Source organism: Schistocerca americana, chromosome X, assembly GCF_021461395.2.
Source record: "Schistocerca americana isolate TAMUIC-IGC-003095 chromosome X, iqSchAmer2.1, whole genome shotgun sequence".
In the NCBI taxonomy this organism is placed as follows: Eukaryota; Metazoa; Arthropoda; class Insecta; order Orthoptera; family Acrididae; genus Schistocerca; species Schistocerca americana.
The window spans coordinates 209667186-209684184 of NC_060130.1; the positions used below are offsets into that span (position 1 = coordinate 209667186).

Below are 16999 nucleotides of genomic sequence, written 5' to 3' on the forward strand. Positions count from 1 at the left end.
TTCTGGGTCGGTCGGTGGTGGTGGTGGTGGTGGTGGTGGTGGTGGTGGTGGTGGTGGTGGTGGAGGGGGGGGGGGGGGGAGGAGGGAGGGCATCGCAACATCCTCCTCCTTGGAGGACTTTTTTTTCTCTTTCCTCTTCTTAGAGAATTTTGATTATTTCAGGGGTTTCTCTGAATAAGTTTCACATGAAGATTATGATCGTGAAGCCTTGTGGCCAGCAAGCAGTGGCTCCTTCAGCACTGGCTAGTGTCTGGTTGTAGTCCAGTGGAAACTTTCTTCCAAAGTGTCCTGAGGGACCCCTTCCTGGTGAGAGAAGCTGTAGGAAAGTGATTTGTCTTTGGTTGGGAGCTGGGGACCAATTTCCTGGTGAGTGTAAACCCATCGAGCCCAAAGTAGGTGCAGGGAAGCAGCAAGAGGGGAGATCCCCACCCATCAGGGGGCCAGGGCGGCCCACTGTCGGAGATGTAACAGGTAGGAGTACAATTGCCAAAGTAGATGACGTCATCATAGCTGTAGAATATGACATTGTTCTACATTCTGGGTGCAACCACTTGTACTACTTCCTGGTCTCTTGGTAAGTCATTTTATCCAGAGTTTTGTAATCTCATATTTTCCTCTCTTTCTGGAAAACAGTGCAATCTGGTGAGCAGGGAGAATGGTGCTTTCCACAGCTGATACAGATGGAGGGGCATGAGGAGCATTGGAATGTAGCACCTGCCCACAATCTCTATAAATGGGCTTAGTGTTCCAACACGAAGACATGTGCCTGAACTTTAGACCCTTGAAGCACTATATAGGGAGGGGAACGTATGGTTTGAGGTTGCAATGGTGTACCATCATCTTGACCTTTTCAGGCAATGAATCGCCCTCAAGGGCCAAGATGAAGGCACCAGTAGCGACCCTATTGTCCTCTGAACCCCTACAAACACGATAGACAAAGAGTACTCCTTGTCGATCCAAGTTGGCATGTAGCTCATCGTCAGATTGTAAGGGCAGGTCTCTGTCGAAAATGATGCCCTGGACCTTATTTAAACTACTATGGGGAGGGACATTCACTGGTATGTCACTCAGCTTGTTACAAGCGAGCAGCGCCTGTGACTAGGCAGGGGATGCTGTTTTGATCAAAACTGACCCACTTTTCATTTTTGAGATGGCTGTCACTTCCCCAAACTTGTCTTCTAAGTTCTCCACAAAGAATAAGAGCTTTGTGGCCAAGACAGTATCACCATCAGTCCTTGTGCAAAATCAAGTACTGCAGGAAGTATTGCTCTGCTTGTCGCTTAGCCCTACGTTCCTCCCACGGGGTAGACAGGGAAGTGAATCTTTTAGGGTCTTATCTCTCTGCATTAAAAAGGGACTGTCTTTTCATAGAGACTGCTAGTGTCATATGGTCACTAGTGGGAGATAATTTCATCTGCTTCTTTTGCGCCTCATCCACCATGGTGCCACCCACTCTGAATGGAGGCTCTCCCAGTGAGCACCACCCAGTCTCAGCAACGGCTACCTAGACGGTAATCCACTGCTCAGTCCCCGTGCCCCAGTCACAACAGGTACATACTCCTTGGCATATATGGAGAGTTTTCAGTTCAAGCACCAACAATGTGATCCCTGCATGGGCAGCGGGGCTACCACCTTGCAGGTACTTTATGAGCTCCCCCACACCAGGATGGCTACTGAGCAGGGTTTTGGGTATATTGCCTTAATAAAGGGAAGGAAGCGAAGATGAAATGGCACAAAGGTGGAGCATACACTGCATTGGACATCCTTCCCTGCATGATCCACACTTCTAGAGAATTATGAAAATTGCTGGTAAGTCAAATCCAACAATGGGGACCATGTGTTCAATGAAAAGTTGCAGAAAATGCTGGAAGGGGAAACCTGAGCCCCTGTCATAAACCAGGTCCAAGCAAGGTCTGTACCAAGAAAATCAACTGATGAAGAGGCAGAGGGGGAAGGGATTGCGGAAGTATTAGCTTGCAGCATGGAAAGGAAGTAATGCAAAAGGCTGGGGCCCCATGGTAGCCAAGCACATATTCACAAAAGAGTTATGAGCCGAATGGGATGTGGTATAAATGGCTGATGGTCTGTGCCTGAAATTTTTCTAAGTGGCTGGTCATCAAAGTGTTATGTTTTGAAACAGTCAAACACACCACGATTTAAGAAATTCACTGCACATTCTCACACATTACATAATTCATCTTGTGTAAAAGGAAATTTACTTTGAAAGTAATACTTCTCAAACCACCATTTACAATATTTTCCAAGGACCTATGACAAATGTAAACAGTTTAGATGTCATACTCGTTGAAAGAAGTTTTTTGTTATGAAGTATTGCATAGTCTTTGTCACATTTTGCTGTTGGCAGACATTTGTGTGCGCACTGTGTTTTGTTGGTGTAAATAGTGCATTTTATTTGCAACTAAAGCTTTAGTTTGGTGTTATTCTCATGTTTATGTTTTACTGTTGCAGTATTATTTTGCAGTAGCAGGCTAAAGCGAAATTCTCTGTTAGAGTATATGTTCACACCAGTCAAAAGTACAGGAATTTAATTGGAAACTAAAATAACTAAAAATTCCTGGAATCCCAAAAATTACCCATGTATTTCCTAGATTTTTCCTGGATGAAAAAATTCCTAAGTTTCTTTTCTGGACTTCCAGCTTGACCCGGGGCATATACACCCTGAAGAACAATGACCAAGAAGACTGCATGAAGTGATGCTACACCACGATGACGCCCACCCCCATTCTGCATAATTGACAAAAAACTCTATACAGGAGTTGGGCTGGGAAGTCATTCCGCACACACCTTATTCACCTTATCTTACACCCGCAGATTTTTGCTCTTTCTGTTTTCTATAGGACAATCTCAAAGGAACTTGCTTTCTGGATGAAAATGTGCTCCAAACATAACTTGACACATTTTTCACCTCAAAACCACAATTTTTACAGCCACAGAATCGAAAAGTTACCCCAGTGTTGGCAGACTGTTGTAAATGGTAAAGGGGAACATGTTATTGATGACTGATGTGTCTTATGTGTATCTGTTGTGTTTATTAAGCTTATGGAAAAAGGCTACAAACTTCTGCACCAATCTTATATTTTTATAACAATATATTAGTTACTTACACACACACACACACACACACACACACACACGATATCTCTCTCTCTCTCTCTCTCTCTCTCTCTCTCTGTGTCTCTCCCACCTAAGAGTCATCAGGCACATTTTTTCTGATGTTTCAGCAGTTATTTTATTTAATTTACAACGTGACGCTGGAGTCAGCCCAAACATATAGTGCTCATCAAGTTTTTCAAGCAGCACTCAGTATTTATCGAAATAATCAGCAACCAGATGCATAAAAGAAATCTAATTTCTTAACCGGTTTCAGGCACTTATTGCCCTTCTTCAGAATGTTTTAACTATTACATTATTTTCAAGTATCGACAATAAGATGCATGCAGCACACTGCTGTGGTCACGTGGTTCTAGTATCATTTTCATACACTCACTATGAACCACATGACCACAGCAGTAGGTTGCATGCATCTTATTGTTGACACTCACAAATAATGTGATAGTTATAACTTTCTGAGCCAACGGCCTTGCTGCAGTGGTAAAACCGGTTTCCGTCAAATCATCGAAGTTAAGCGCTGCTAGGCTGGGCTGGCACTTGGATGGGTGACCATCCGGTCTGCTGTGCACTGTTGGCAAGCAGGGTGCACTCAGCCCTGGTGAGGCAAAACTGAGGAGCTACTCGATTGAGAAGTATCGGCTCTGGTCTCGTAAGCTGACATACGGCCGGAAGACTGGTGTGCTGACCACATGCCCCTCCATATCCGCATTCAGTGACGCCCGTGGGCTGACGATCTGAGGATGACACAGTGGCCGATCGGTACCGTTGAGCCTTCATGGTGTGTTCAGGCGCAAGGTTTTTTTTTCTTAAATAACTTTCTGAAGAAGGGCAATAAGTGCCAGAAACTGATTAAAAATTAAATTTCTTTTATGCATCTGGCTGATGATTATTTCTACACACAGCAATCATCGCTGAAGATGGATAAAACACTAACACCCAGTACTGACAGAAAGTGTCTGTTTGGCTCAACTGGTTCTGAGCACTATGGGACTCAACATCTGAGGTCATCAGTCCCCTAGAACTTAGAACTACTTAAACCTAACTAACCTAATGACACCACACACATCCATGCCCGAGGCAGGATTCGAACCTGCGACCGTAGCGGTTGCACGGTTCCAGACTGAAGCGCCTAGAACCACTCGGCCACACCGGCCGGCAAAGTGTCTGTTTGTTTACCGTTGTGAACAAGATGATTTTTAAAGTGGAATTTTACATGCCCATTCGATAGAGCAGCCCAGAGTAGTCTAGGGCAATACTTGTTTTATCAATATGTATTAAAGGGACAGTAACACTAATAATACAAAGTACTGTAGCAGCGACAGCACCACCCTGTTCCACACTGACAGCTACCGCCATGCATGCAGTGCTACTGAGTCACTGCTGAATTGCTGTTTATTCTACATGTCTTACTGTCCATGTTAATACATATTGATAAAACAAATATCTGACTAGATTAATTTGGGAGCGCTCTGTCAAATGGGCATGTAAAATTTCAACTTAAAAATAATTTTGTTTGTAATGGGAAACAAATTGACACTTTCTCATTGACTCTGGGAGTCACGTGGAAGGCATTTTAATGTCAGAAAGAACATGGTACTATCTTAAACCACCTGAATGTTTGTAAGACCTTATACAACACAAGCAGTATTTATTTTTTGTTTATAATACTACAACAACAGCTTATGGCACTATTAAGTTCTATATTGGTCAAATTAAGCATGACAACATTGTTGCACCACTATTTGGAACTCTGTAGTGTGTTTGGTTTTTGCTGTGCCACTTAGAGACAGATCACCTTTCTACCACATTGCCTAAAGATCTTGGAAAAGAGGTTGAAATTTATCTTACAACCTAAAGTTAAAGAACAAGGCATGAATTTAAAACTAACTGAGGAACAATTTACCATATTTTTGCACTTCAACAAACAATGGAAAAATTTTGGACAAAAAGAAAAGACCCAAAAATAATGTTCCCAGATTATCAGAATGCTTATGACATTGTATTAAGGTATAACATACGGGGCTACTTGGAAATACAGATTGTCCTCAACTCCGCAACTACAAAAATTAGGATGCTGTATGGCAACTGTGGGATCAGTGTACAAATAGGAGTTGCAAAATTGATGTGGTTACGAACAAAGGTAGGTGTGCAATAGGGCAGTTCCATTACTCTTTGGCACACTCATGTATAATATAATAAAGGACATCAAAGAAGGGGAAAGGAAAGACCTAATGTTATTACAATTGCATATGATGCCTGAATTTGGGATGCAATCAACATGGATGTATAGAAGAAGTAGAATCTGAGGTACACGAAGTTCAAAGAATTCAAGTTAACTGTGTGCAAAAACAAGACACTGTCAATGTGAATTACTGGAGTACCCACCCCACAAAAGCTATTTTTGGATGGAGAATGTGAAAGGCAAGTGATGGGAGTGCCTATCTAGAGGTTCTGAACATGGTAACCAAATGATCTAAATTCTTCGATCTAGTATGAAGACTTGTTGTGGACAATGACATTCTTGTGAGAGATAAGCAACCCTTGTTCAAAACTTTCCTTGTGTCCATCATGTCCTATAGTCTGTAGAGCTGAGTCCTAACATAGAGACATGAAAGTCAACTACAAGTTTGTTAAAATGAAATTCCTTAGGTCTGCTTTACAAAAGACTGGGAGAGAGAAGATCAGAACCTGGTACATAAAGAAAGACCTGCAAGTTGAAGTAACCATGAAGGAAAAGCTGAATAAGCAAAACTGAAGTGGTTTGGACATATTAAATGGAGACAGCCTAACTGATTTCCCTTTAGTACTTGGAAAGGAACATGTCATGATGAACATCATGTTGGACATCCAAGAAAGAGGTTGCCGAACCAAACAAATAAAGCCCCTGAAAGGGAAGGGGTCACATGGGCTGTTGTGTTGGGGGAGAAAGTCTGCCGAGACAAAAATAGGTAGACGCAAATCATCCAAAAATATCCAACTCAGCTTGCTGTATGGACCCCCTTATGACAGTGAAGGTGATGGTGCTGGTGATTGGGTTTAACCAGAAAACAATATTTGAGGGAGCCCTAAAACTTCACAAATTTCAACAGACATCTGATAGTGGTTTTAGAACTGAGGGATCAGTAAATATAAACCTAAATGAAGTCTACATTTCATGTGAACATCCACTGGAACCATATTTGTCCAACTGTTTGGACAGTCGTATACGAGCACAGGCAGCCGACTAATCCCAAGACATTGGCATGCGTCCACTGCACACAACCAAGTTGGCCACATAGGGATGGCTGATGAATGGATCCTAGTGAATCTGAATTGGTCTGACGTAGTTGGTGCAAGTAAGTGCCTGCGTGTGTTTCACACTTCTGTCGACTTGGAGATGCTTATAAGTCTTGTAATGAGACCAGGTCACTGTGAAATATGCAAGACAAGAGACATCACCACCATGACTTACACAGGAAACTATGGTTAAAAGTTGCAGAGGATAAGAGTGTAGAAGCTAAGTGGAATTGCTGATCATAACAAAGCAAAAACATAATACTGTGTGATCAGATTTATTGAATATTAGCTACATGCCCATGCTTTGCAACAAAAGTTAAAGAAGGGCTTTTGCATACTGCCACTTTTTATGGCTCCATTCCTCAATTGGTAAAAACTGAACCCTTATAGGATCACTTTGTCAATAAATTCATTTTTGTCAACCAAGAATTCAAATATAAATGAAATCTATCAAAAGAAGCAAAGCAATTCCATTAAGATTTTAATATACAAAGTAAAGTCAGTACATCTGTACATCTCAGCCAAGTAAATTCAATGGTACTTTGTATTCATAATGATAACGTTGCAGCACTCAATTTTGCCACTGACATAAATGTCTGAAAATACTTTTGTCACTGATGTAAAAAAACTAATAGCACAATCTATTGGTTCTTTGGTATACTACACCAACACTAAGGTAAACATTCAAACTACTAAGCTGAATAGCCTCCTACAACTTTAAATTAATTTTTGTAATCCAATTTTCATCAAATAAAGCCTTCATGTTGCCCCAAGCTGAGCTCAAGTACCCGTGAAAACCCCATGAAAATTAGTCAAGTAGTTTTGGAGATTGGCGTGTCCAGACAGACACAACCGTTCTAAAGTTTTATTATTAGTATAGATGTGGCAAGTGACATATACTGTGCAATCAATAAAACTGTTTAAAAAAATCTAGAAACTCTATTTAAAAGCAAAAATGTAACTAGTATTCTCTAAAGTACTCAAACAGTTTGAATTTGTGCACTTCCCCCGAGCACAAAAAATGCCACAAAATTTATCTCTGATGGAATACACTGCACTTACAGTGTGGTAATTGGTTGAGTGCGTTAGTTTCTAAATGAATGTAGTCTCTGGTTCTTCACCCTCCTAGTCAAATATGGTGATGTATCACCCACATACACATTTGAGTATAATGGCAGCATTGTCACACTTATCAATTTTAACACTCTGTTACAGCAATCTCCATTAACTGTTCACTATTCCAAATGCACACTGTGTCACTTGTCTAGTCTTAAAAAGACACATATTGAAAGTAGTTTGCATAGATCCCAGTTTTGCCACTGGGAATGGTCTCAGCAGGTAAGTCTTCATTTTATGGGATCTGCCACCTCTTGATTTCTCTTTTATGCTCATGTACGTGATACCAGTTCTTGACAAAGAAACATTTCTCACCAGGATACCTGCAGTGTCTGAAGAAGTTTTTCGGGTGCCTGGTGTACTTGGAAGAGAGAGTCAACGTTTTCTGTGAAACTATTATGCCTGAGCTGACTGCGGTGGTTGCCATTTTGAATGCTATATGTAATGTACAACATTGTTGAGTAAACAATATATCGCCTTCGCTGAAGTTAAGGTGTGTGTGCTTGGGTCGCACTTGTTGTTCCTGACATTTCAAAGCTTCCACTTTCTCAGGATTACTTCCATAAGTTTTTACTTCAAAGTAGTTGTAAAATGACGGGGGGGAGGGGGGGGGGGGGAGGTTGTACTGACAATGGTTTCAATGTCATCTGCCAACAGATAGGGTAGTGGCATAGCTACCAGGGTGCCATCCATGTCTACCCTTTAATAGAGAATGCTGAAGCCAGAAGGCTCTGTATGGTGCAAACATGTGAAGTAAGCAGGCAACCATGCAATGGAGGCACACTCGTGCTTCCTACAGCCAACTCAGCGAATTTGAAACGGGGTCAAATTAAGGGTTTCCGAGCTGGCGGGATGGTCCTTCTGGAGAATTGCCACATAAGTTGGACATGTTGCGTGAATTGTGCGACAGTGCTAGTATCAGGGCCACATGAACAGTCTCACACCCATAGACAAGGTTCGGGATGTCCACACAGCACAGATGCCCAACAGGATCGTTGTATGTAAGGGCAGTAGTGGCAGATCACACAGCTGCCACAGCACAGATAAGAGGGCTTGTGAGCCCAGATGTGTCAACATGAATTGTTGCAAATCAGTTATTTGCAGTGGGACTACGGGCAAGCACACCTCTAGCCTAACTTCCACTAACGCCACAGTATCAATGTGCACGGCTTCACTGGTGCTATCACAGGATCACTTGGAGGATGGAATAGTGCACCATGGCCTTCAGCAATGAAAGCAGATTCTGCCTGCACACAAGTGATGGTTGTTGAGGCGTACACCGTAGACCTGGTGACCGCTGTCTCGTAAAGTACATTTGTCCAAGACACACTGATCCCACCCATGCATTATGGTCTGGGGTACAATAAGCTACAACTCTCGTTCAACTTTAGTGTTTCTGAATGGGACATTAATCAGCTTCATTACATGTAGAATGTTGTTGGACACATTCTTGCAACAGGAAGGTGGTGTGTTTCTCCGACAGGATAATGCTCACCCATACACTGTCCGTGAAACTCAATGTGCTCTGCAACGCGTTCAGAAACTTCCCTCACCAGCACAATCTCTGGATTTGTCTCGAATTGATTACATGTGGGATATGATGGGATGAGAAGTGACTCATGCAACTTGTGAACCAACAACTCTTACAAAACTATGCAAACACATTGAACAGGCGTGGCATAAAGTATCCCAGGATTGTATACACCACCTGTACGATCGACTGGATGCCAGAGTCAGCACCTGCATTGCCACCTGTGGAGGCAACACACGTACTAATATGGGCTTTTCAGCGTGCTTCGATATCTGGTACCACAGAACTGCTTGTCCTACTGTTCTCTAAATGTAATCATTTCATGAACTCCATATGTACTGTTGCAACAATAAATTGTAAATCTCTGAAAAGGTGAACTAATTTTTCTCCCAGCTGTGTATTTAGAATCCTTTATCAGCTCTCTCAATTTGTGCAACCTTCTGAGTCACTTTGTAGTAGTGATAAGGACAACATAAAAATGTATGAACTGTCAAGAAAAGAATTACACAGTGAGAGGGGCTATGTTCAACATTAAGAGTCCACGCTGAACATAGTACTAGCAACCACTACATACACTAGTAGATGGAAGTTGTTAGAAGCAGGGGCTATGGAATACGCTGCAGTATTGGACAGTACTGTGAAATAGCAATAATTATGTTAAAATATAGGCAAATCATGAGATGATATGCTTACTCAACAGAATGGGATTAACATTTGTTGAGTAGTGAAATAAAAATAAATGATTGACTGTGATTTAAATCCTACAGCTCGTAAGGACCATTAACGAGTTATAGGTAAAGGTGTGTAACATGTATATCAGCAATTGTATATAGTCTTCTAACACTAAAATGAAGTAATGTGACTATGACACCACTAAGTGTTGGTTTCCTGCATTCATAATTAAATGGCAACTGGAACTGAAGTATTTGGTATATCGGGAAAACTTATTTACGGAATATTATAGCCTGTGCTGTTACAATGGGATAATAATTATGCCCATTTGAAGCCAGAATAGTTACAAACTGAACAAAAAATGCGTTATTTAGCCAGAACTAAATTTAATGCACTGTACTATATACCAGCTGAGTGCACTTAGAAGGTCCACTACATAGCCTAGAATGTACAGCACAAATAACTTCAATTTCAATTTGAAGATGACCAGTCATCAGGCTCACCTACAACTACACATACTATCCTGAATTTTACATTATTGTTGTCACACGAAATTCTTACAACTGAATACCACTCACAAAGGAGGCAAGTTCACAAGTCATGCAACAGATATTAGTATAGCTCATTTCTTACCTTCCGAGTTGCTGAATGAAAATAAGGCTTGGCGGTAGGGATTATGAAGATTTTTATCACTAGTGCAGTGATTGGCTAACACAAGAATGAGCAGCACAGACTGATTTGCTAAAGGTGCTCCAACATCAGCTTGTTTAGCTACTGCTGTCTCAGCATTTTCACTGCTGGATGATGCCCGTGACAAACCCCAGGTAATCATATTCCACAATTCAGCTGCAAGATAAGAAAAAAGTATTAAATAGTTTGATTCATCATAGCCATATTCTGTTCTAAAATGTTACTTCATTACATTTATACTGCAATGGAAAACCCAAGTTACAAAATAATTATGAGGATAGATCACTACTAACTAAATGAAGTAGTTTTTGTGCAGTAGATATATGCAAATGCACAATGTGCACTGAACCACTGACTCCCAGCATTGTGGGCCAACTATGCAAGCTAAGCCAACCCAACCCTCTGCGCTGAGGGGCAGAGGAGGAGGTGGTGGGGGGTGGGGGTGGGAGGGAGGGAGGGAGACACTGGATGTTTATTAACTCTCTGACCAATTACATTCTCGAGTAGCTCAGCTGCTGATCAGCCTTTTTCTAGTGCCCATCTGCAGGTCAACATCTCCTAAGTCTAAATCTCCACTATTCAGTGATGAATTTCTACCATTATATACAGGGTCTTTCATAAAGATTCAGTCAATTTCAGAAGACTCCGTCTTATAAATACAGAAACTTGGGATGAATTTTAACACACACATCGAAACTACATGTCTACCTTGGTACCAGTTGTAAGTTGCAGGTGCATGTGGTTGCCCCAAGGGGGTCTCCTGGCATAGTTTGCTCATTCATTGCCCACAGTGTGTTTAGCCGAAATGAATGGTACACCACGATTTTCGAGAAAAGTATGGCACTGGACCTTCTACAATGTAAGAATTGTATGGATCTTGCATTGCAACACTGGGCTGCAAGATTGCATTATTTCACAGTAGAACATATTTTTTTGGGGCAGTTGTGAACATCATTTTCCATGTGACTCCCCTCCCAATAACTTTGGGAGAACTACAAAAACCAGTGAATGCAGCTGTTCCATACATGCTCAGAAAAGTATGGCATTAGCTTGACTACCATCTGGATGTTTGATGTGCACGATGAACATTTCTGAATGGCAAATGAAAACTTTGTAGTTTGGCACGTAAGTTAAAATTCACCCCACGTTTCCATCTTCATTTGTGCAGAAGGTATATTACAGACTATAAGATGCACCTTCTTCTTCGAAATTAATATAAAAATGTCCAGTATCTCATTTAAAATTTCTGCCAGTCTTAAAAATGGCCATATGCTCGATGCCATGGGAAACCTATATCTATCTGCTAACACTGGATTCAACTGGCAGCAGCAGTGCACCAATGCGATAAACATGAGTTGCAGTGATTCATAAGCTTACTAACACTGTCTCCCTTCCACGCTGCCATCACAAACCCAGAACACTGTCTAGCCTACGATGAGTCATTGCAGCCTCAAGTGCCAGTGGACTTAAATTGAAAGTGATATATTTTTGGTAACACTACAATATTTTTGTTAGTATCTAGTTTCATAGTGGAAACAAAATAAAACGTATTCATATGATGTGGGCTATAAATTGAAAGTAGCAGCATATGCATAACATGGAAACAGAGCAGATGAGCAGCATTTTGGCCCTCCACCAACAGAAAAAACCATTAGCAATTGGCAGGCTAGTAAAGAAGAACTGAAAAAAATGAGGAAGACTAAATTTGCAAATAGAGAACTGAATGCAAAATGCCCGAAACTAGACGATAACGTACTGAAATGTATTCAATGACAACATCAAAATGGCATTGGAATTAATACAAAAATTATTCAAATACACACTCAGAAGCTAGCACTACAGTGGAACTTAACAGACTTTAAGGGTGGTGTTGGTTGGTGCTACAGGATTATGAAGTGTCATGGACTTAACATGTGGACCAAAACCAAAATATCTCTGAAAATGAAGAGAAAATATTATCTTTCCATCACTTTATTATTTAACATTGAAATAAAACCAGTGTAGAACTAAGTCAGATAGTGAATAGGGATGAAACTCCTCTGGCATTTGATGCGCCGAGAAACAGAACTGTTGTCATGATAGGCACTAAAACTCTAACTATACTACACTGTTGTCCTTTTATGTTATGCTGATGGTACTAAACTTAATCAAATGATCATTTTCAAGCACAAAACATGCCAAAACCTTCTAAAATATTGCCAGGTGTTGTTCATGTACGTGACATGGGTTGAATGGATGAAGCTGGTATGAAATTGTGGATTAACAGTGTTTGGGAGAGAAGTAAAGGTGCTTTGTCAAAGAAGAGTTCTCTTCTTGTGCTAGATGAGTTTAGCAGTCACTTGTAAAATTCTGTGAAAGGGAAATTGAGACATGAAAATACAGAGCTTGCTGTTATTGCAGGAGGACTTACTTCACAACTGTAACCTCTTGATGTCTCAATAAACAAACCATTTAAAGTGTATATGAGAGAGGAATTGAACAAATGGATGAGGAATGAAACCAAACATGAATTCACCACGCACGGAGTTTTAAAATGATCTACAATCAAACAGGCGTGTAAGAGGATAAAACAGTCATGGTCTAGAGTGAGAGTTGTTAAATATTTCATGAACTGTGGCACAAGTAACACTCTAAATGGCAGGGAAGACCATCTTACATACAAACAGGACAATAATGATGATGATGATGATGAAGAAAAAAAAGAAGAAGGTAAGTTCTGATGACAGTTTTCAGGGATTTTAATGGTCAGTTCATTTTTATAAACTAAGATTTTTTTTAGTCTGGCTTTGCACTCTAATAATAAAAATGATTACAATGTAATTTTTAGAAAACTTCTTAAGAATTAAGTTGCATCTGACAGTCTGTAAAAATACAATAGATACCCCTCTCTCTCTCTCTCTCTCTCTCTCTCTCTCTCTCTCACACACACACACACACACACACACACACACACACACAGCTCTTCGACACCATTTCTTTATTTTGTGTCGCAAAACATCAGTGTGCCACTTCTGCTGTGTTCTTTCAACTTGCTTTATTTAGCAAGCTGTCAACTGACAACATTTTGTGCTGTTTCAGTTTTTACAATTCTCTTATTGCTCTCAGTTAAACTTGATAGGAAGTATATGGTATTTTTGTTTCTTAAACAAGCTGTTTCATCCAAAAACAACTAAGCTGAAATGCAGCTACATGAAGACTCTGGAAAAATAACTGAGAAAGCAGAATAATTAAAATTACTATAAAATGGGCGAGAGATTGTCTATCTGCCTGTTACCTCACAAACCAACAAGCAGGGTACTTATGTCATGCAGCAGCATTCTGCCAATTTTCATTGTCCAGTAAAAATCTTGAGACTGAGGTCATGCCTGGGAGATGGAAGTAGTGATTACGTAGACTACTGCAGACCTGAAAAAAGAGATGGAACTACTGAAAAGCGTGTGGTACAGTGCATGTATGACACTTTTCTGACCATTAATATGGAGTATCAGAGCTGAAAAGATAGGGGATAAACTCTGAAGCTGACCTGTGGTACAACTGCTTCTTCACAAGGTGCAGAAATGAGCAGCACAATACAGAATGGGTGTAACACTGAAATTATATAAGAAGTTTTCAGGGTGAGTGACCTTGCAGACATGACCATTTTTTCAGTCAAGGGGTGAAGAACAGAGGTTGAAAATTCTGTGAATTCATATGAAAGAAGAAAGTTAAAGATTCTCCAGAGCATTACAAATCTACAATATTGAAATATAATGTCAAAAGGTGGTACGAGGCAATGGTTTCTAATTTTCTGAAGTGGCACACTGACGCAAACATTGCAATACTGATCTAGTTCTACTAGAAGTGTCCGCTCAGTGCACTATCTGAGGAAAAATTAATTTCAGGAAAACTTCACAGCATTACCACACAGAGCCTAAAGTTAAACAGCACACCAGTACTACTAGAGGTATTAACAATAAATAATATCTGACATGCCTTTTCATCTACCTTCAAGAAACAGCATTTTTTCTGCATAATCCTATGGACACTGCAATTAAATGTCTGACTGTAAACTCATGACTAATAAGCCTCTTTCATTAAAAAAAAAAGGCTACAAAAATGAATACCAAAACCAATGAACTATTTGCTATCATACAAAACCTCTAGTTTTTTCACCTCTCATTATAATACATGAAAATAACTTTAGCCCCACATTTACCACTATAAGGGAATGATCTGGTTTTGAGGGTTCATACCAACATTCCTATTCAATCCATAACAAATATCCATAGCTTACATGAAAGCAAGGCTAAAAACGACACAAGCCTCTTCTTTTAGAGGAGGAATTAGCCCAAATCAACAAGTCTGTGGTTTGTCTAAAATGCTTAATTCAAATGATGAGTTGATTCTTTCAAGATGAAACAACAATTTAAATTTTTCATTAAGAATTACATTCTGATGGTCTGTGAGCTCTTGCAGTATTAAGACACAGCTACCTGTTGCATCTGAAAATTACAATGAATCTGAAAAGTGGCTTTTTCCTCAAATCTGATAATATATCACCATAATGTTAAACTATTCTAAAACCAGTCTTTCAGGAGTATTATAACGAAGGGTATCTTACTGCGTTAATTTTGTAAAATAAGAAAGTTCTAAATTTGAATTATACTGTAAAAAACTAAACAGTGTGACAAGTTACTCTTTCCATCCAAGCTGGGGTCTCAAATTCTTTTTCAATGGATCTTGCAGTTAGCATTAACCAGGGATGTTTCTTCTCAATGTAGTACCCTGAATACCAAAGTTCAAAGAAAACACAATAACACCTTCTTCCATTCATGCAGCTTAAATTATGCAGATCACAGCATAAACACTTTATAGTTTCTCTCTCTCTCTCTCTCTCTCTCTCTCTCTCTCTCTCTCTCTCTCTCTCTCTCACACACACACACACACACACACACAATTGAAGATAAAGTTGCTGCATAAAACTGCAAACTCAGCATTCTGTTGCTGAACAACATATATTTAATATGAAACACAGTACACACTTACATGCTAGAGTGACGACCAGGCTACCTCCACCAGATAAGTTGTACAGACCAGGAGGTGCTTTTTCTTGATTTATGAAGTGCTGAAGAAGTTTCTTGACCAGCAGTGGTGCATGGATTGAGTATCGACCTTGCATCAGGCTCCTACAACACAGGAGTATGGCATACAATACGGTAAGCACACCTTCATATTAGATTTAATGTTCACTATTTAGTGTGATCACTGGGCACGATTGATCTAATGTAGTAACATGTCCATAGTTCAACAAAAGTGGTTGACACACTCTCAGTAGTTGTCATCTTGATGTAATTTTGCTCAGTAAGAGGCTTATGATGATCATCATTAATGTGTTTGAGCCACAGTAGCAGTAACTTTACTGAAATATGCACTAACAGCATAAGTGGTGAACTGCTACTCAAATTGCTCTCCAGTTTTTAAATAATTTGAGGTTAAATATACTTTTTTAAGAGTTGTGAAAATACTGGCTCTAAAAGTAATTTATTATGTGGGTTTACATTCATCTTTAACTATCTTGTGCTGTTATTGCTTCTAATAGCTGTTATCTGTGAGTGTGTTTATGCCTTGCATCAAAGTCTTTTAGCTGGGTTTACATTTTGTTACGAGTAGTTCGTGGTTGGAGTAGAAGTGAAAGCTACAAATTTGTTTGTGCATTGTAGTCTGTCATTAATTTTTGACCAGTATTTCTTGCTGTTTCTTGTAAAATGGCTGTATAAAAAAACTTTTGGAAAATTCTGCTCACTGTCTAGTATTCAGTTTTCACTGAGTTTACTAGTGGACATGTGAATTTTTGTTTTTGTTTTTCGCAAGTAATCATGTCAAATATTTGTGGTGGAAAAAGGCAGGAAGGGTTTAACAACATGTCGACAACGGCATCAGAGATGGAGCAATTCAGCGAAATCATGGAAGACCAAAATCTGGATGGCCAGAGGTGAATTTGAACTGCTGTCCTCCAAACTGTAAGTCCAGTGTGCTAATCACTGTGCCAGCTCACTTGGTATTAGTGTAGTAGTAGTAGTAGTAGTAGTAGTAGCAGCAGCAGCAGCAGCAGCAGTAATAGAGTAGTTAATTTTTTTCTAGAGAGTAAAATTTGAAATCTGGAGAAGTCAGTGGGCTTTCTAATGAGATACTCTCCTGGAAGTGCAGGACATGTAGGAAAAAAAGAACGTTAACAGAGGAGCAGGAGTGTAAGATCTGTGCCCTTCAGGTGCATTTAGAAAATGCAAGAGAGGAACTGGGTAAGATGGGAGCAGCCCCTTGGCTGTGGAATGGGAACTGGCAGCTGGTAGTAAGGATGCTAGGAGAAGGCAATATTGAGAGTTTCACTTCCTGTATCACTAATAGATCTGATTGAATGTCAGAGTTTAGTGGACAGGTGTCTTATTTAGCTCTAGGTGTAGAAAACATGCAGCAGACCTCAACAGTTAAGAAGCTTAAGTCAGCTGTAAATTCAAATAGAAAGAAGAAGGTTCTGTTGCTAGGTACCGCTCATGGTTGAGAAGTAGGCCAACAGTTACAGGAAATGTTGAGGAGTGAGCACTA

General features: G+C 40.1%; 1 protein-coding gene across 2 annotated transcripts in view; it reads right to left on the reverse strand.

The window, feature by feature from the left end:
- Positions 1–16999, reverse strand: part of LOC124556450 (dymeclin) — a 161639-nt gene that overhangs the window by 67800 nt on the left and 76840 nt on the right. For both annotated transcript variants that reach the window (XM_047130402.1, XM_047130401.1), the window contains exons 6-7: positions 15443–15582; positions 10361–10573 (exon numbers count right to left, since the gene is read on the reverse strand). In XM_047130402.1, coding sequence (XP_046986358.1) covers positions 10361–10573; positions 15443–15582 — 353 coding nt within the window. The remainder of the gene's footprint in view (positions 1–10360; positions 10574–15442; positions 15583–16999) is intronic.